The 20,819-nt window shown below is 33.3% G+C and overlaps 1 protein-coding gene and 6 non-coding genes across 7 annotated transcripts; 1 reads left to right on the top strand and 6 right to left on the bottom strand.

Moving 5' to 3' along the window:
- Positions 1-4,248: 4,248 nt before the first annotated feature.
- Positions 4,249-4,355, bottom strand: LOC132620708 (small nucleolar RNA snoR97). The gene has a single exon (XR_009575141.1). It is a non-coding gene; the product is annotated as a small nucleolar RNA snoR97 (small nucleolar RNA).
- Positions 4,356-4,514: 159 nt separating this feature from the next.
- Positions 4,515-4,621, bottom strand: LOC132620706 (small nucleolar RNA snoR97). The gene has a single exon (XR_009575139.1). It is a non-coding gene; the product is annotated as a small nucleolar RNA snoR97 (small nucleolar RNA).
- A 111-nt stretch (positions 4,622-4,732) lies between these two features.
- On the bottom strand, positions 4,733-4,848 carry LOC132620674 (small nucleolar RNA Z278). The gene has a single exon (XR_009575111.1). It is a non-coding gene; the product is annotated as a small nucleolar RNA Z278 (small nucleolar RNA).
- Positions 4,849-5,040: 192 nt separating this feature from the next.
- On the bottom strand, positions 5,041-5,133 carry LOC132620667 (small nucleolar RNA Z223). Its single transcript, XR_009575105.1, has one exon. It is a non-coding gene; the product is annotated as a small nucleolar RNA Z223 (small nucleolar RNA).
- A 64-nt stretch (positions 5,134-5,197) lies between these two features.
- On the bottom strand, positions 5,198-5,286 carry LOC132620724 (small nucleolar RNA U36a). Its single transcript, XR_009575156.1, has one exon. It is a non-coding gene; the product is annotated as a small nucleolar RNA U36a (small nucleolar RNA).
- Positions 5,287-5,378: 92 nt separating this feature from the next.
- On the bottom strand, positions 5,379-5,530 carry LOC132620732 (small nucleolar RNA snoR134). The gene has a single exon (XR_009575164.1). It is a non-coding gene; the product is annotated as a small nucleolar RNA snoR134 (small nucleolar RNA).
- Positions 5,531-14,495: 8,965 nt separating this feature from the next.
- Positions 14,496-15,113, top strand: LOC132619483 (uncharacterized). The gene has a single exon (XM_060334378.1). It carries the CDS (start codon positions 14,496-14,498, stop codon positions 15,111-15,113), a length of 618 nt encoding a protein of 205 aa, XP_060190361.1.
- The last annotated feature ends 5,706 nt before the right edge of the window (positions 15,114-20,819 follow it).

Here is a 20,819-nt window from a genome sequence, read left to right as displayed (position 1 = left end):
TTGAGCAGTGTAGTTCACTGATGAAATATAATTTGGATTTCTCTGAAAAAATATGGAATCTCTAGTAGATGCAACGATGTTGATATTAAAGATTGTGTCATTTGGCAAATGAGCAAGAGCATTTGATTCATGTAGTGCAAGTGAATAAATATCAGGTTTAAAAATACCCTTCCTCATAATCTTTTGAAGTTGACAACCAAAAATGATCACGTCATGCTTCATGAAACATCTTCCGAAGGTGCTGTGCATACGTTGGTTCGAATTTGCATTCAATAAACTCATGTCGGAAAGGATAGGAACTAACTATTGTCGTATTGGCTCAGTGTCAAGCAAATTGCCATTATACAAGCCGAAGTCACATTGTAGCCACCAGATGTTTCCATTAATTACAAGCGTTACTTCTTTCTTTCTCGATTGTTCAAAAGTTACTCTCAGATCATGATCGCTTTGAGTCTGAAGCTTATTTTTTATGGCAGTCAGCACTAACCACTCCTGGTATCCAAGATAACTGAGAAGCGACTGCTTATAAATGAATAGGTTAAGTGACTGGATTTCATTTCATGGGAAGCTCTTGTCAAACACCTTGCCCACATAGCTTGAGTCTCCCACTTCAATATCTGATTCCACTCCTGTGGTAATGACTTTTGTGAGGCCAGTTTCCCCGGGTTGAACCCCCATTAGGATAGGCTGATAAAGTTTCTCTGACGCATCCACACGTGCATAACTAATTTCATGAGTATCCTCGACAGGTTGGTAAGATTCCTCCAACTCGTCCATACCATCTTCAAGCACCATAGGCTCATCTCCTTCACTTTCATCCCATTGCATATCCGTCACATTAATTCCATACATCCGAAGAATTTGATCAAGCACTTGATATCCGTTATCTTCTAATTTATCTTCTTCGGGGCTTCCAGATTCCTCAAACAGAATCTCATTAGTGACAATTTTTTTAGTCTCATTAGGCACTCGACACTCTCGGCCACCATTTGTTAAGTCACCTCCATGGTTTGGAAACTCTTGAAAAGTATCTGCTGTTCTTTGAGAACATTTATCAAAGAGGTGGTCCTCATAATGAATAACTTGTTCATTTACTTCATTCTCATTGGCATCAGTTACCATAGGTTTTTGATTAATTTGCTGCCAGTAACGGACCTCTAATGTTTCTTTAGAAATAGTACCAGAAGAAACAGAATCTGCACTTACCCCTGAATTGTATGTATCCAGCTAATACCATTGACCAGTAGTGACATCAAACTTCCACCCTGGATAAAGATTCTCCCAATATTGACAGCTACTGATAATTTTGTCCCCTGTAACCGAGTTTGTGGTTGTTGAATACAGATTCTCTCGTTGTTGAGTGTTATTGATAAGCTGGCCACCAACAATTGCGTTTGTGGTAAATTTATAATTGTGACCCGGCATGTATGAACTTAGTTCTCCATGTGTATACAAATCGGATGGAATTTGCTGCTCCCTATTCCTTGTTTGAACGTCATGTGGAATTGGTGAACCATGGACATAAACCTCGTGAATAGATGCAGTAGCTAAGACTCGCAGTGAATGACAGTAAAAGTGGTGGAGCATCCCTGCGGAATTGGGGCCGAGAATCGGGGCCGAGAATCATCGGCTCTGATACCAATTGTAACGATTCCCACGTTGGAATCGCCATTAGGATTTAACTAAGAGAAACTAAAGAGAAGAAGAAAGGAAAATGAAGATTAAAAAAATCAGATTTTCATTCAATATGGTTCTTACAAAGCCTTGGTACATAATATAAAGGAAATCTAAGGACTACAATAGAAATGTTATTATCTAAGAGATTAATATGTAAATAAGAAAAGTTTCCAATTAGCCCATACACAACACTTGAGGTAGTAACTGTCCAGATTAAGATGAATAACTTCAGGCCAACAGTGGAGTAGATAGGTCAAGTTCATCTCTTTGTCTTCATGGTGTTTTTTTTGCTGTAAGTGCAACTATTTTCAGCTTCCGACAGTCTATAAAGTGATCCAACATAAGAGTCTTTGAGTTATTGGTATAGACAGATAGATGCAAGAGTTTTGGAGCGAATATTTTCAACTGATCAAGACCTATGCACGTCTTAACTTGAAACTTCTCAAGGTTTGGCATCCACAAGAAAGAGGTAGTTCCAACGTCATCTAATTCTAAGGCGACTTTAACCAGTAAAAGCCTTTTGAGCTTGTGGAAACCCTTGAAGGTGGACGACTGCCTGATAATGCAGTTGGATAGGTTCAAATTTTCTAATTCTACAGCGAACATGTAGGAAGGCAAATTCTAAAGATAATTGTTTAGATTCTGAAGGGTGAGATCCATAAGACCGTTCCCTGACAACAAAAACATCCATTGGTTGATAACATAGTGCTGAGTATGGTTTATTGATGAAATAATCAGGAGGAATGTCTTAATGGCTCCATCGTGCTGCGATAGAATTCTACTAATAATATTTATTAATGTGCGTGCTCGCTTGCTCGTGCAAAACTGAGGAGAAAATACAAGCTTTGGGATTGAAGCCCAAACGTGTCTCCATGGTCTAGACAAAACACTCATTCTTGCTGCTTCGTCAATAGGCAAGTTCTCCTGAATCTGGTGTTTGACATTAATGGGAAGATCGATAAGTCAGTCAATAAGTTCGTCCCCTTCAATTTTGATTCTCTTACAGCGATCCATCATTGTGATTTGATGAAAGGAAATTTGAGAGTTAAATCATAAGGCTATGTGTATACATATGAGAAGACTACTCATGTGATAGGACTTCAACTTTGATTCGGATTGGGAATTAGATTATACAGTTGGTATGTGGACCTTTTTTTAAGGAAGAGTAGTGGAGGCATATTCACGCGTCAGCTTAAGGATACTTTCCTTATTTCAGCATTAGTTAGGGTTATTAGAAATATGATAATTGTATGCCTAGTTTGTACGAAAATTGTATATATATTAAGTTTTTTATATTTGTTGTAGTTGTATTAAATTTGTATGAAAGTTGTATACAATGTTATTATAGTTGTTTTAAATTTCCAACAAACTAACATAATACAAAATTTACACAATTCTATACATATTTCATACCTTTTTATACGGTTTTCATAAAGAAAAAAAAGTGAGAATTCTAAGTGTTAAGCGAAATATACATATTTCATACACAAAAGTTTGAGTAAAAATTTTAAGTCTTGTGCGAGATATACATATTTCATAGAATTTTCATACATAAAATTTTGAACATAATTTTTAAGTTTTGAACAAAATATACACATTTCACACCGTTTTCATACACAAGTTTGAGAGAAAATTTTCATATATGTTCGGTTAGAAATCTATCGCTATGCTATGTAAATTGAAAAATATCGTCATATTTCATAAATATACCTTATTCCCACATATATATATTATTCCAGGGAACGGATCCCCTCCAATACAAAAGCATCCAGTAAGGATCAATAGGGTGTTATTTGCCATGCGTCCAACAAAGAAGTGAAGGCTAAGATTCATTTGCTGCGACTTTGTGAACGATTTTAAAAAGATAGAATTTTTCTTAAAACGTGATTATATTTTAATTTTGTAAAATATAAAATGAAAAACATCTCCATTCTATTGTCATACTGTACTGGTAATATCTCTATTTTCTTCGTTAACCCATTATTATGGATACAGCTTATTATTGCCTCCCATTTATTTTTTCTATACTACATAAATAAATTATGTAATGCTTTCATAAGTTTAATAATTATTCATAAAATTAGGGAAAGTGCATTCTGTTCAAAAAAATACTACGGCTTTCAAAAAATATATAGCCACCATCTGAAAGACAAAAACAAAATTCATCTGAGAAGTTACAAGTTATGGTCAAACTATATATTAATTAATCATGTGATAAATGTATGGCAATTGAAATTAGCTCACAATATGGTTTGTAGGTCACTATCTATTATATGGAATCTTGAAATGTAAGTTTGAAGTGTGTAAAATGATTAATCTACATTTAACTCTTTTATTTTTTTGATCTTATACATGTCAAATTAAAAGAGGTTTGTTCCCTTTGGATATATCCCAATGATACACCCTACATAACAATCTACCATCGCAAAATTTTCAATTAATTATGATCCCTCCATAAACATTAAAGTATATATTAGACATCCCAGCACCGACATCAAATCAACAAAACAAGAAACCTAGAATTCAAGGTCTTTATACAAAAAATAGGGACCAAATAGAGTACTTATTTTAATATGTAGTGCTGATATTTAACTCCAATCTTAGTGAAATATGCAAGATAGGAGGTGATGGACCGCACGCAATTTATGAGTTTTCAGTTACACTCACCAACACTAAAGCAAGGTGAGCATATACAAAATGATAAAACTCAATTCAAGAACCAATAAAATGACAAAATCATAAAGAAAAATCAAACAGGTCATTTGGGATTATAGCTTCAACAAAACAATAACCAGATTATACTGGAAAATACAAAAGATATTAATATAGTCAGCATAACATTTAGTGCTATGATTTAACCCCATCTCGTTGGATATTCAAGAGACGAAGCTGATAAACAGCACTAAATTTATGAGTTTTTCAGACCCTAACCCCACTATATGTTCTAGAGCAAGAGTATAGTTAAAACTCAATTATAAATGCATTAAAATTATTTCATTTTTTTATCAACAGTTAGCAAATTAACCAAGCTATGATTTAAAAAATAATAATTAAAGCCTCAGTAAAATCCGTTGTGATCATGTATGATGTAGCGTAACCAAGGAGGTTCCCCCTGCAAAGCAGGGACCTTAGCTCCACTACACCTCACCGTTGGATTGGATCATCACTGGCTACTAAAATAAAAATGGGGTTTCAAGAAAAAGATTATGGTATATATAAAAGATAGTAATTTATTAATCTCAGAGAAATTAAATAATTTCATGATGAATGTAGGCTAACTACAATCCTCAAATACTATCCAGCAATTTCAGATCTCATCATAGATTTTTAATTGCAAATAAAGTAACTACAGTAAATAAAATTAAGAGGCTCAGCAAAATAAACAGCTCTATCAATCACAGAATATCAGAAGCAGAACTGGCATTAAAGCTGTATTACATATCATCACTGCCAAAACACAACCAAAAAAAAGTCAAAAGGACTCAACAGTAATCTTCACAACAACAAAAAAAAATTACTCTGGCTCATATAAAGAAATTCAACCAATTTTGTGTTATGCTTCATAGATTTCTCTCAGAAGCGCGGATAAATCCATTTTAATCATCGCCAAAACACTAGAAGAAAAAAACCTACTTACTTTTTACAAAGAAAAGCCCTGTTTTAACTAAAAAAAAGAATTTTTAAGGATTTTTTTGCGAAGGGTATGTTGCCGTTGATTTGACACAAATTAGCCATGTAAAAAGGTACAAAGGGCTAAACTGCAACACTAGCGGCTAGTAAATTTAGCACGAGCTTTGGGGCTTCTAACTTCACTTATATATAAACTCAGATGAGCCCGGGAGGCTACGTGCAAATAATAAATAATGGACAAAGTGATGTGTTAAGTGGAAAGGGATGTGATTATTGGAACTCCACTGTAACTAAGAAGAAGCAGGTTCTTTTATTTGATTTGACAAATCATACAAAACAACCCACTGATTTTGAGTTTTCAAGGGAGAAGAAGCACAATATTGAGAATGATGAGTGTGTTGTTGAGTTTTATATATACATTAGAGGCAGTGCATCCAAAACCCTAATTGTGGTCTTGTGGATCAGAGAGGTCAAGGCCCATAGACGTTGTGGATCACATTATTAAAGTTGGACCATTTATTCTTTTTTTCTAAAAATTAACCCGAATGGTCTTTTTTTTTTTTTTTTTTTTTTTTGGAGAAATATCTTCTTTTTTTTTTTTGGCAGAAATAATATTTAAACAAATATGAAATAATTTTACCACGGGGTATTGGAGATCAAACTTATACTATTGAAAGTTCAGGATTCTATCATTAGAGTTCAGTAAATATCTTGAAATTCGAACTTATAAAATTGAGCTCAAATTCCATGAAAAAATCATGAAGTCTGAACTAATAAAAGGAAAAGGGAAATTCCGTAAAAAAAATTCTGAAGTTTGAACCGTGTCAGTTCTAACTCTAGAAATATTTCCTAAGCCCTAAGCGTGTCAACCGGTTCCGTGTAACCAACCGGTTTTAACCGGTAACCGGACCGGTTAAACCGGAACCGGAACCGGTATAACCGGTTAACCGGTTCCGATTAACCGGATATTAGTTAACCGGTCCGGTTTCAATTTTTTTTTAACCGGAACCGGTTTAACCGGAACCGGACCGGTTAAACCGGTTAAAATAAAAAAAAATAAAAAAAAATAGTAAAGAGCCGTTGGGCCTCGCGGACCGTTGGCAACGGTCCATTTGCAAAAATGGCCGTTGCCAAACGGTCATTTTCTTAATTTTTGGCCCCCAAATTATTATTTTTTTAACACTTTAACCCCTCCCCCACCCCTATATAAACCCTTCTTCATTTTCATTTCAATTCACTCTTCTTCATCTTTCTCTCAAATCTCAATCTCTCAATTATAGTTACTTTGCAATAATTAGCCACAAAGTCTTATTATAGTTTCAACTTTCAATTATTAATTTTGCAATTATAATATTGTTGGTGGAGTTGGTGATTTTGCAACAATCCGAAGTAGCTTTGGTGGATTTGCAATTCTAGCCGTCTTCGCTTTGTTGGAAATTAATCCGGCAATTTGGTACCTTCGTTCCAACTCTGTCTTTAATTTTTGCAATTTAATTCTAGCAATTTATTTTTCGAAATTTAATTTACGCAATTTAATTCTAGCAATTTATTTTTTGAAATTTAATTTACGCAATTTAATTCTAGCAATTTAATTTGTTGTAATTTATTTTCTTGTGATTTATTTGATTGTGATTTAAATTATTTCTATTTAATAATGTCAAAGAGATTAAGACGTGGTGCCGGTAGTAGTAGTCGTACTGTTAGGGGTGCGCTTAATGAGGAAACATTTGTGGAAGAAACACCTAATTTAGGTATTGATGTTGGTGGAAATAATCCACTTTTAGGTCATGAGGCAATGCAACAACATTTTACCGACACTTTTAATGAAGACTTAGATGATGATGATGATGATGATGAAACACAACCCCCCGAAAATCTCATAGGAGATACAGGTCCTGCACAATCACATACACAAGACAAACCGCCTAGAACTCGTAGGCCAACAGCTAAAGTTTGGAAATTTATGACTAAGGATAGGGAAAATCAATCAGTTACATGTGCCCTATGTGGACAAGTATTTAGTTTTAAGCAAGGAACTGATAAGGATAGTGGAACGGGTACACTAAATGCTCATATGAGAACCAAACATATGGATGTTTGGGGAGAGCAAACGGGTTCAAATGTGGGGGGGATTCAAATGACGATAGACCCACGAACCGGTAGAAATTTTAAGTATGACAAGAAAAAAGAACGCGTAGAAATAGCTAAAATGGTAGCTTATGATTGTTTACCATTTTCCTTTCCCTCGGGTTTAGGGTTTGTTACTTACATTCAACGTTGTTATAACCCGTTATTTGAGGGTATTCCTAGAAGTACTTGTAGAGCCGATGTTATAGATTTGTTTAAAAAATATAGATTTTATTTGCGTCATGTATTTAATTCTTTAAATTGTAATGTTTGTCTTACCGCTGATTTGGGTCTTAGTATTAACCATTTAGATTTCTTTGCTATTACATGTCATTGGGTTGATGACAACTGGGTTATGCAAAAAAGAATTATAGCTTTTTTATACGACGAAGGAAAAGGTCGTCACGATGGAAAAATTTTAGCCGATTCAATGTCTACTATAATGAGATTTTTTAACATTTATAGAAAAACACTTTGTATTGCTTTAGATAATGCTTCTAATAATACAAAGGCAATTGGTCTTTTAAAAAGAGAAATAAACCCTCCTCTAAGAAATATTTTTCATGTAAGATGTAGTTGTCACATTTTAAATTTAATTGTTAAAGATGGTCTTATGCATTTTGATGATTCTGTTCAAAAAGTTAGAAATGCTGTTGCGTTTCTTTTTTGTAATGCTAATAGGGGAAGAATTAGAGATTTTAAGAATGCTTGTGTGGAAAATAACCTTAGACCTAGGAAAATTCAAGTAGAAATTGAGACTAGGTGGAACTACACTTACATTATGCTACAACAAGCATATGAGTATAGGATTCCCATACAACAAGTTCACAACAAATATAATATTGATAGTGAGGATTGGTTAACTTATAGGCATTGGGAAGATGTTAAAGAATGTATTGAACTCTTAGAAAATTTTTATAATGCAACTCTTGCTTTTTCTAGACAATTCTATCCCACGGTAACCGAAATTTTAGCCTACTTAGCGGAAATAGCTAGAGTTTTACAAGAGTATAAATATAAACCCGATTATCAAGTGGCTATTTTTGAAATGATAATCAAATTTAAGAAGTATTTTTTTCCCATCCCAACTTTATTTATATTGGGTTCCCTTTTAAATCCTTGTTTAAAAGTGTCTTATACTAAAAATTTGGTTAGTCAAATTTATACATTTTTAGAAATTGAAGAGGGAGTTCAACCATCTTTAGCTGAAGCCGATCTCGCTATTGATGATGAGTTTAGAAGAGTTTTTACTCATTATTCTAGTTTGGAAGAACGTGCTACACCAGTTGCTCCACGCCCTACTACTTCTCATAGTAGCAAAAAGGGCTTGTCGGGTTTAAAAGTTTTACATTCACAGCCTACATCTTCTTCTACTGCAAACTTTGATGAATTTAACTTTTATTTGATGCAGCCAAATGTGGATATCAGCCAACTGGATGAGGTGGACGTCTTAGCATGGTGGAAGAAGTACAAGGCAAGTTATCCGATACTTTCAAGAATGGCTCGAGATATCCTTACGGTTCAAGTATCAACCGTGGCTTCGGAGAGCGCATTTAGCCAAGGAAGACAGCAAATTGGAGACCATAGACATTCATTATCCGGCTTTAGATTGCAAGTACTAGTGTGCATTCGAGATTGGATTAGATCGGAGAGACGCAACCAAAACTCAGAAGCGGAGCAAGGCGAAGAGGAAGAAATTGAAGATTTGATAGCTAGTGGACCAGACCAAATGGAAGACTTTGAAGATATTTCCATGACCGAATATGATGTGGGGGAAATTAACGAAATGGTTCAAAATTGGTGATTTTATTATTCTACTATTTTTGTATAACTCATGTATTATTTGCAAGTTAAAAAAAAATACAACTTGCAAATAAATGTTATTCAAGAATGAATAAAATATATGGCTCATTGAGCTTTCTTCTATTTACTTGTGTTTATATTTTTACTTTTATTAAGTTAGGAATATACCTAAAATATACTAAGAATATACTTAAGTTATATAGTATACTTAAACATATATAAGTATATATAGTATATATAGAAAAAATAGTATATATAGTATATAAGTATATATAGTATATATAGAAAAAATAGTATATATAGTATATATAGAAAAAATAGTATATATAGTATATAAATATAGTACATATATACAAGTATATATAGTATATATACTATATATATTAAGTTATACACATATATAAGTAAGTAAGTATACTATATATACTTACTATATATATATAGTATATAAGTAAGTATATATAGTATATATACTATATATATTAAGTTATACACATATATAAGTATATATAGTATATAAGTATATATATTATATAAATATATATAGTATATATATTAAGTATATATTGTATATATAGTAGATATGTATATATAGTATATATATTAAGTTATACATATATTTAGTATATATATTAAGTTATACATATATATGGTATATATATTAAGTTATACATATATATAAGTATATATAGTATATATATTAAGTTATACATATATATAAGTATATAGAGTATATAGTACATATATATAAGTACATATAGTATATATATATATATATTAAGTTATACACATATATAAGTATATAGAGTATATAGTACATAAATATAAGTATATGTAAGTTATACATATATATGTGTACGAAAAACACTATTCTGTATTGCTGACTTGCTGTTAGTCAGTAAATATTTAAACTTTAATTATAAAATTGTATAACATATGTAAATATACCTACAATATACAAATAAATACTATAATATATATATATATAATACAAAAAACAAAAAAAAAATATTTTAACGAATCCAAACCGGACCGGTTCCAGTTTGGATCTTAAAACCGGTTAACCGGAACCGGAACCGGCCGGTTTCCTAACCGGTTCCCGGTCCGGTTCCCGGTCCGGTTCCGATTGGAACCGGTTGACAGCCTTACTAAGCCCCAAAGCTTAGGGTAGAATCATTCAAATGCCGTTTTCATATTAAAAAGTGACTAAAGTTTAATAATTAACTTTGGCAAGCTAGATAAAGATAAGCTGTTAAAAAAATGCAAGTTATTATTTGAACTTTGTTTCCCGTTAAATTAGTAAGTTTAAATTCGTATGAAAAAATTCATCCAACTATTTTAAAGATGAACTTTAACAGGGATAAAATTTAAATAGTGAAATTAAAAAATCATAAATATTTGTCAAAATCCAGGCCTGACTCACAAATAATGGGTAAAAATTTACTTATGCCTAATTTTTACATCAAACATACTAATTACTCATGATTAAGTCATAAATAAAGCCGATAATGTATTCTGATTAACTATGAGTTAGTGATGTCTATAAAACATGTGTCATTTATTTAATTGGTTGAACCAAATACCAGAGGTAGATAATTTTTTTTATTGAAATTCTATGTGATTTTCAAAAGAACAACTTATGCATGCTCTCAATATATCTCAGCGTTTATATTCCGACTTAATTGAATATTTTTCTAGAGAAAATATACAAATACCCCTCTAACGTATACTCGGATTAATTATGACGCACCCAACTTTTGCGGGCCCCTCTGGCCTTATTTTTCTGTATTTTTGTATCCTTTTTCGACTGACGTGGCATAATAAAAATTAGATGATCAGTTGCACAAGAGAGAGTATTGCACACTCTCGACCACATCGGCGCCACGTTGAAATTCCATTACTCATCTACTATAATTTCTTCTCTGGTTTTTTTTCTTTATATATGGATATAATCACTGCCTCTGCGGCGGCGGAGGTCCGGCGCCGTTCTTGTTAAAGACATATGAAATGGTTGATGATTCACAAACAGATGATATTGCATCATTGACTCAAACTGGTCATAATTTTGTTGTTTGGAATCCACCTGAATTTGCTAAACATCTTCTTCCTACTTATTTCAAGCACAACAATTTCTCAAGTTTCATTCGACAACTCAACACTTACGTATGTATCATATCTCTCTCTCTTTCTGTATTTATTTAGTTCTTTATTAGCTTTTGACTTTTGTTGGAAAGGGGTTAAGAAAATTGAATCTTAAAATTAAAGAGTTTAAGTTGAAAAAATTGAATCATTGAGTTTATTTTCTATTTTTAGAAATGGGTTCAGCTTAATATTGGATCTTTGAGTTGATAATAGGTCGCCCGCAAAGGTTGGGTGCGTCATAATTAATCCGAGTATACGTTGGGGGTATTTGTGTATTTTCTCTATTTTTCTATATAGAAAATCAAACTAAATAAAGTTGGTATTTTCAGTTTCACTTTTTTCGATTTTTTTCTCATGCTTTTCTTCATTAACAAATATATGTCATTCGAGATTTTGACACAACGACAGTGAGAAGATCAAACAAAAACGAGAAAGTACATTAAAATTTTTGATACATTGTAGCAAAGATTTGGAATTATCTATTAAAACACTGTATTTCCTTGCACGAAAAAGAAATTGTACATCCTTCTTTTGAAGTACAACAGCACTACAAAAGGCAGCATTCAATTACATTAGAGGAACAACCCAAATAGTCATTGCATATTGCAAAAAAATAGGCAATAAATAAGTTACGTCCAGCGTCTCAAGGCTTACGTTTCGTCCCGTATCATATAAAGCCTCGTCTTGCGTCCTCACCTTTTAAAAAATTTGGTTCTATTCTCCAATTAATAAGATAATTTGTAGAACTACAAAAACGTACACAATTCTTTTATTTAGATTTAACTTTTTGGTTTTATTTTTCATATGTATTCTTACAGTTGAAGTGTTGGTATTATAAATAGATAAGTTGGCATTTTGCCAACTTATGCTACTTTTTAAAGATAAATTCCTGTCCCATTTGTGAAAGTAATAAATAAGTTAAAGATTCATCAGCTAAACATAATTAAAGAAATTTAAATCAAGTAAAAAAGTTTATACAAAATTAGGGAAAAGGTTAAACTTTTACCATGAAAAACTTGGGATAGTAATTTTGTTACAAAATAAAAGTTAATTCAACTTTCATAGGTTAGCTTTTCCCAATTGTTTTATTACAAAAAAAAAAACGATTATTCAAATTTTTTAAATTTAAACTTAATAAAAAAATGTTAACTCCAGACGTTGAGAAGGGATTGAATTTGTTCCCATGGTTCGATCCTTCCCTATAAAACGTAGTGTGTTCAAATTCTGATCGCTTTTACGTGAGAAAGGGGGACTGCCCTCTAAGCCTTAGTATTTCTCGATGACCGATAGCATACAAAAACTGTGAGGGAAAGGTGAAAATAACTCTATTTAGGGATTGCAATAGAGAACCTCAGATCTGACGCAAACAATTATTCGAAGGAGCGAAGCTTAGAATCTTTACTTTATGTAAAGCGCAGTCACTCTAACAACGTATCTTTTGCATGATGGTTCAATGATGAAATGGGAACAACAGCTTAAGCCATTAGGTGTTTACCACCTTGAGATCATTTATAATTGGGAGTAATATATCAGTTAGCTCATCGGGAAAGATAATAGCCTGACAACCATCAAAAAGCAACAATGTCTTGAAGATCTAATAGTTGAAACAAATAGAAGTTAGAAAAGGAAAACTAAGAAATTATGCATAATTTTTCATCCAATTAGCCTATTCTTGAGATTATTGATTATTGGAAGTAATCTCTCAAGGAAAGATTATAGCCTGACACCCATAAAAAATCAACTCTGAATCATTTATAACCAAACGATTGCATAGTTGAAAGCAACTAAAAAAGTTTTAGAAACCAAGTTATATGTAGTAACAGAAAGAGCAACCACTAACTTCTCTTCTTATAAGGCCATCAAAAGTAACATATAAGATACAAGGAAATTAAGCTAATATGCAACCCTTTCTTCCTATATTACACTTCTCGAATCAAAGGTATTATCATTTTTGATCCAATTGACCTATTATTCTTCATTTGTTACTAAAGTTTTATTCTCAAGCACTTTCTTAGCTTTTGTCAACATCCTATTGCAAGGGTTTGGGAATGGGCATCAAGAAATTGTAGTATGGCATGCAATAAAGGAACATCATTACGTATGGTGGATTTTACACCCAAAAAATGGGGGAAAAGAGGGGTTTATTACCTGTTCATTCTGGCAAATCAAATTCAAATGGTTGAAATGAGCAAAAGACTTCAAAAGGTCTCTTAACCAGGTGTACCACCGAACATCAAGCTTACGGGGTTTTAGACGGAATTTAACAAATTTCAGCTCCCGTGAAGCTTTTATGCCAGTAAAAGACGTGAGGCCACCCGTGAACTCAAATGATTTTAACTTAGGAGCATCTATTCTTATCTCCTCTACGACATCGTACACCTTAGCCACAAAGCTCGTCACATGCTGATGAGAAACATAAAGTGTGTGCAAATTACAGCAACCATCTGTCACGAGTTTCTCAAGTAGAGGGAATTTGTCTATAAAATGCATCCATGGCGTATCTTGGTCATAAACATTATACAATGTCAAATTCCGTACTATTGGCATAGAAGTAATCTCAACTTCACATATGTTACTGCAACCATCTATTACGAGTTTCTCAAGTAGAGGGAATTTGTTTATAAAATGCATTGATGTCCTTTCTAGGTTGTTGAGAATAATGAGCTGGAAATTCCCGCTGGAAACAGATGGCACTATCTTGTAACTAATTTAGTGGTTGTTGTAGCTGGTTAGGTTAGTTACTAGATATTTTGTGATTAGTAGTGATTGGGTTGGTAAGTGTATTATATATTAGGACCACTGTACAGTTTCGGTTTTAGGGTCAATGAAATATCAGAAATTCTCTAGCTTCCAGTTCACTTCTTAGCTCATGTTCTCAAATTGATTTTTCATCTGAATTTTCATTCCATCTTTGAACATGGTATCAGAGCCTTCAATGGCGATCAATTATCAGCCTCATTAATACGGTGTTTTTCATCAATTTCATTGTTGCTTCTCCAATTTCATCGTTCTTCTCTGCTTCTTCTTTTTTTCTCTCAAATCTAGGGTTTATTCTAGTTCGATTTGTCTTGTTATTTCCTCTCTGCAAATTGAATCTGAAGTCTGTCAAGAACACAATGACGATAGTGACTGAAGAAACAACACCAGATAATGTGGAAGCTCAAAGTGGATCGAGACATGGAAACCATGGACAGAATTCGACTAATTCGATGTTCAATTCGTTTGATCCGCTGTATTTACAGTCTTCAGATGTTCCTGGAGTAAACCTAGCTCAATACCTCTTAACTGGAATGGAAAATTATACTCTCTGGAGTAAATCAATGAGGATTGCACTGTTAGGTAAAAACAAAATTGGATTTGTTGAGGGAACATGTGTGAAGGAAAGCTATGAAGGCCAAATGGCGGATCAATGGGAGCGTGTTAACGCTGTTGTGCTATCTTGGATAATGAGCTCAGTGTCTAAAGATCTGGTGAATGGAATTGTGTATTCATCAAATTCACATAGAGTTTGGATGGATCTCAAGGTACGTTTTGACAAAATAAATGCTACAAAGGTCTGTCGTGTACACAGAGGAATTGCAACTCTAGTTCAAGGTACATCTACTGTTTCTGTTTACTTCTCGAAGTTAAGTGAGTTATGGAAGGAATATGAGTCACTTGTACCACCTCCTACTTGTAATTATGATAAATCAAAGGGATTCATAGAACACCTAGAGCAACATAAGCTAATGTAGTTTTTAGGAGGTTTGAATGAGAACTATAATCAATCTAGAAGTCAAATCCTTATGATGACACCAACACCTTCTGTGAATCAAGCGTATTCTCTGATAATCCCTGAAGAAAGTCAGCGAGCATTTTTAAATATGGTTACACATATCCCTTTCCTAAAAGGACAATTTGAGGAAGGAGAATCATCATCTATGGCAGCAGCTGTTCTTTCAAGGAACAATAATAACATAAGAATGAGGAGGAATTCCAATATTCAATGTGAATTTTGTCATCTCAAGGGGCATACTAAAGATCAGTGCTACAAATTGATTGGTTATCCACGTGGTTTTAAGTTCACTAGGAATAGAGAAAGGGAAAACAATGTCCCTAGAGGAGGACACTACAATAACACTGGGAATAGAGACATGAATGGGCAGAGATCTGGTAATTACAGTGCTAATAACGCAGCAATGCACTTAATGGATCAAAGTGTGCAAAGTGCAACATCTACTATACCTGTTGGAACACCTAGGCCAAGGATCACTGCTGACCAGTTCCAAAGACAGGCATTCACAACAGAACAGTTCCAAAAACTACTCAGCCTGATTGACAAAGAGGAATCTCCTGAAGGAGTAGCTAACATGGCAGGTAAAATTAATTGTTTTCTTGTTGGTTCTAAGACTAACTTGTGGGTGGTTGATACAGGAGCTTCAAATCATATGGTTTCATCCTTGAATCTAATGTCATCTAGTTTTCCTGTTGCTAACTCAAAACAAAATCAAGTAAATTTGCCAAATGGTGATCTAGCTGCAATAACTCATAAAGGCACTTGTCATTTGGACAAGGATCAAGTGCTTAAAGATGTTTTCTACATCCCTCACTTTAAGTTCAATCTGTTATCTGTCTCAAAATTAACCAGAGACTTACAATGTTTTGTGTCATTTTATCCTGATTTTTTCCTTCTTCAGGATCTCTACAATAGCAAGGTGAAGGGGATTGGTAAGGAGAAAGATGGACTCTACATCCTATCTACCAAATCACCATCACCTGGTCCACCTACCACTTGTTTTTCAGCTTTATTTCCTTCTGCAAAGTGCACTGTGTGGCATCAAAGACTTGGACATGCACCAGCTGATGTTCTTAGTCAAATTCCAGCTATAAAGGATTCTATAGATAAATTTGATATTTGTAATTGTCATGTCTGCCCTGTTGCTAAACAAACTAGAATTCCCTTCCCAGTTCACAAGACTACTTCTATGAAACCTTTTCAATTAGTGCATATGGATGTATGGGGTCCCTATAAACATAGTACTTGTAATGGAAATAAATACTTCCTTACTCTTGTGGATGATTTCAGTAGAATGACTTGGTTGTTTCTTCTAAAATTTAAAAGTGATTGTATTCTGCACTTGAGAAATTTTATTCTTCTAGTTCAAACTCAATTTAGTACTACCATACAAACAGTTAGGTCTGATAATGGTCTTGAATTTGTGAACTCTGAATGCAATTCTTTATTTCAGTCTTTTGGTATTGTTCATCAAAGGACATGCATTTACACCCCACAACAAAATGGTGTGGCTGAGCGAAAACATAGGCATCTCCTAGAGATAGCAAGATCACTAAGGTTTCAAGGTCATATACCTATAAAATTTTGGGGTGATTATGTGCTTACTCCAGCCTATATCATAAATAGACTTCCATCTTCTGTCCTCCAAGGTATCTCACCTTGTGAGAAATTTCATGGTACACCACCTTCTCTGACACACATGAGAACTTTAGGTTGTTTATGCTATGCCACAGACCCTAATCCTCCTGATAAATTTGCACCTAGAGCCATACCTGCTGTGTTCATGGGTTACTCAGCTGTCCAAAAGGGTTATAGATTATACAACTTGAACTCTCATAATTTTTTTGTAAGTAGAGATGTTCATTTCAGAGAACATATTTTTCCTTTTCAGAACCCTGTTGCCACTACATCACCAACTCCATCACCTCCATATCCTGCTTATTTTCCTGATGACCATTGTTATACCCCATTTAAAAGGGTTAAATTAGAGTACAATATATTGGAGATTCCTATTTGTTTTATTTTAAGGAGTCGCCACCTAATTGATTTTAAAGGTGAATTAGGACACCTAATTATTAACTAAGGTAAAAATACCTAAATCTCCGTTAATGGTCTGCTTAATCAGTATAATTCTAGGTAAGGATTCTATATTATCCTAAAGGGAAGGGGTTAGGCATCCTTTAGAATCCGTTAACTACGATTATCCGGCCAGACTTAGGTTAATTAATTAAGGCTGAATGTAGTGTTTGAATTTTAGAAAATGTCTTACAACTATTGCTAAAGTTGTAAAGGAAAATAATATTTGTTCTAATAACATTTATAGAAAATATAATAATTTGTATAAAAGAAGAACTTTAAAGGCTACTTTAAAAACAAACTTATAAATATAACTAAGGCTTTAAATAATAATGCTATTTTAAAAAATAATATTTGCAAATATAATGATTTGCATATAAGTGAAAACTTTTTAAGAAAAGAACTAGCCAATTTAAACTTGTGATAAAACGACATTATATGAGTATAGCGATGTAGGAAATATGATGCAAAGAGTTCAAAATAATGTAAATGAGGCTTTAAAATTCAATCGATTAGATATGCTTATCTAATCTAAACTATTTTATGAATAGAATGCAAAAGGTGATGTATTTTCTTTCTCATACTTATTAGCCTTATTTAACTATGTTTAGCTAAATATATACATCATCAGATCAATCTAAAACGTTCATGAAATGCACTGGGATTAACATTTGCATATTAGGGCGTTTTGAAATTTTAAAGTAGTAAGTATAAACCATAATTCTCTTTAGCTCAAATATATAATTATGCTATTTTGTAAATCAATCATTCTAAGAAAGATAAATATTATAGGTATTATAATAATTTAATGCAAATAAAAAGAGAATGAAAATTATGGAACTAATTAGTAACTTCCTTAGGTTGACTACCCACCACACTAATCCCCTATAATTCATCTAAGCTAAAAAATAAACAAAGTAGAGGGTTAGTTGCATAATACAAGTAGATGCATAAAAAAATAAAAAAAATAAAGGGGGCAGATAAGGTTAAATGGGGTTCAACCCATTTTAGGACTTCTGCAATCTGTTTGCTATTTGGGCTTCGGCCCAGCTAATTTCATATGCTATTGTTGTGGACTGTTCTAGTCTATTGGGCTTTGACCCAGAGTTTTTATGGACTATTTTGCTGCGGACAGAGGGCTTGGACGGAGAGAGGTTATGTTGGGCTTTTAGCCCAACTCCGAATGTGGGGGGAAGACGAGTCCCTTGGACTCGTATGCGAGGTTCATGCAAAAAAAATGAAAGAAAAAGATTAGTATACGATCAATGAAATATACTAAACATATGAAATATAAACTCAAACAAATCAGCAGATTGTGTATATTCTATGTATATCTCTAGTATACCTTATATATACATAGTTCAGCCACTATACACTTATAACATTAGAAAAACAAGGCAACACCCCGACACAGGCAAACCAAGGGATACTCGACCATTCGACAAAACAGACTATCATTGGATTAAGTTTTTTTTCAGATAATGACGGAAACTAAAAGAATAAAAATGTCAGATTTGTTCACTTTCAAACTGGAGTTTATTCTGAATCTGCTGATACGAATTAATCAATCCATCTAACGGTCATACATCTAATAATAATACCCGAGATGAGAAGCTTAGACTCTGCCTAGTAATAGGGAATTTTTTAAGCAAGGGAAAACCATGACACTCGAGCATTCATACCAGTCATGTTGAATTAAAATAACCAAGAACAACAAAAGAGAACTTAGACAAAACCAACAGTCATGAAGAAACAAAACAGGGATAGCAAGGACTAGCCAACACAGTGGACCGAATGAAACATAGTAAATGTACTAACAGAGAAGCAACAAAATTTAAGTTGGGGATAACCAATAGAGTCTTCAAAGCACAGTTTCGGCTTAGGGATGAGGCAATTCTTTAAAAACTGGACAAATTAGAAACTCACCCAAACCTACACTTAGAATTAAGAAAATCATTTGATAGCGCCCCATCTGTGGTGACATAACATAGTTTGCTTTATCACTTAATGTCCGAATAATAGCATGGAAGAATGAGGATTGAGGATTTGCACTCAGTTTAGTCAGATTTACATATAGACTCAAGTACTACCGAACCGCAGAATTTTGATGTCAAGTTAAGGATCCCATATTAACCTTAAGAAGATAACAGTACTCTTAACAGATCTCTTTCATACTATTCAATAAACTGCTCGTATGCTAAATATAACCAGTAGTTAAACCTGACAAACGCTATACCTTTGATTAATTAAATAGACTGACAAGATACCCTCAACAAGCTGTGAATCAGACCAGTTGAAATTTTAACAGAGAACTAAATTACTCACATAGGTATTTCAAATCTATATGACTCCTACTTTGGCTGCAGGGTTCGACATACAACAAATTTTAGACTTCTTAAGGCCACACATTATTTTGAAATGCTATCTCTGTTGGACTAACTCTTCCTTTTTAGATTCAGCCACCCAAATAACAAGCTATAACAATGAACTTATCAAAACAACAATAAATCAGACCGAGATTTAAAGAGACTCTGGATTTAGAATTATTTGCTACTGTTTTAAAAATCTACGAACAGCATCTGCCTGGAAAGAGAAGGGACCTCGACAATGTCATTTCCAGCTTAGACCATGACCACAGTTTCAACAACCAAATCAACAATGAGATTTAACTTTAGAGTATTACTGTTTCTTATCAAAGTCTTAATCTATCAATGGTTTGTAACTTAGTACCACACAAATTAATATGCTGTAATTTAAACAAGAAAAATCGCAAATAAAACCATAAGTACCAAACAAAGAGAATGATCACAGAACCAAAAATGGAGATACTGCAAGACTTAGCACGAAACAAAACTGAAATTTAAACCAATTACCAAAGCGAAAACGAAAATAAGACAGGGCAAAGAATGGAAAAGGAGAAGATTCCGCAATAAACTAAAAACATTTTTTCACACAAAAATAAGGAATCACGAATAAACATCAAAAATAAAATCGAACTAAAAAAAAAAAGGGGGGGGGGGGGGGGGGGGGAAGAAAGGGATTGCACTGACCTTTTTTGGGTGCAGTGAAGTGGGGCTCGAACCTCCGATATACCTCGAACACCACCAAATTCGAGCTTACGTATGCTCGAATTCAAACAAAACACCCAAAGCAAAAAGAACAGGATTTAGGATTTTTTTTTTTGACGATATCAATAAAACTAAACTGGTATTTTCTTTTAAAAAGGGAACTGGAAAAATTAAAGACTGGTATTTTCAAAGGATTTTTTGAAAATCAACAGTAAATAAATGCTATTATTTAATTATGCGAAGATAAATGCGATGCGTGTGCATAAGCTGGTAAAAATGCTAAAATGATTATAATGCAAATTATAACAATATTGGTAATAAAGTGATGATAATAATAATAATAATAATAATAATAATAATAATAATAATAATAATAATAATAATAGTAATAACATATATTTTGGAGGAGAGGCGGGGCAAAATTGGGTGTCAACAACTATGACACTGCTCTTCCCATCCTTTCTCCAGATTCAGTTTCCTCCTTACATCCTAATCTATCACCTGCTCCATCTCCTCCTATT

This window comes from Lycium barbarum, chromosome 11 (genome assembly GCF_019175385.1).
Source record: "Lycium barbarum isolate Lr01 chromosome 11, ASM1917538v2, whole genome shotgun sequence".
Lineage (NCBI taxonomy): Eukaryota > Viridiplantae > Streptophyta > Magnoliopsida > Solanales > Solanaceae > Lycium > Lycium barbarum.
This window is presented reverse-complemented; position numbering and strand designations above follow the sequence as displayed.

Coding starts and splice junctions, on each gene's coding strand:
- LOC132619483 (XM_060334378.1), top strand. CDS start 14,496: ATGACGATAGTGACTGAAGAAACAACACCAGATAATGTGGAAGCTCAA.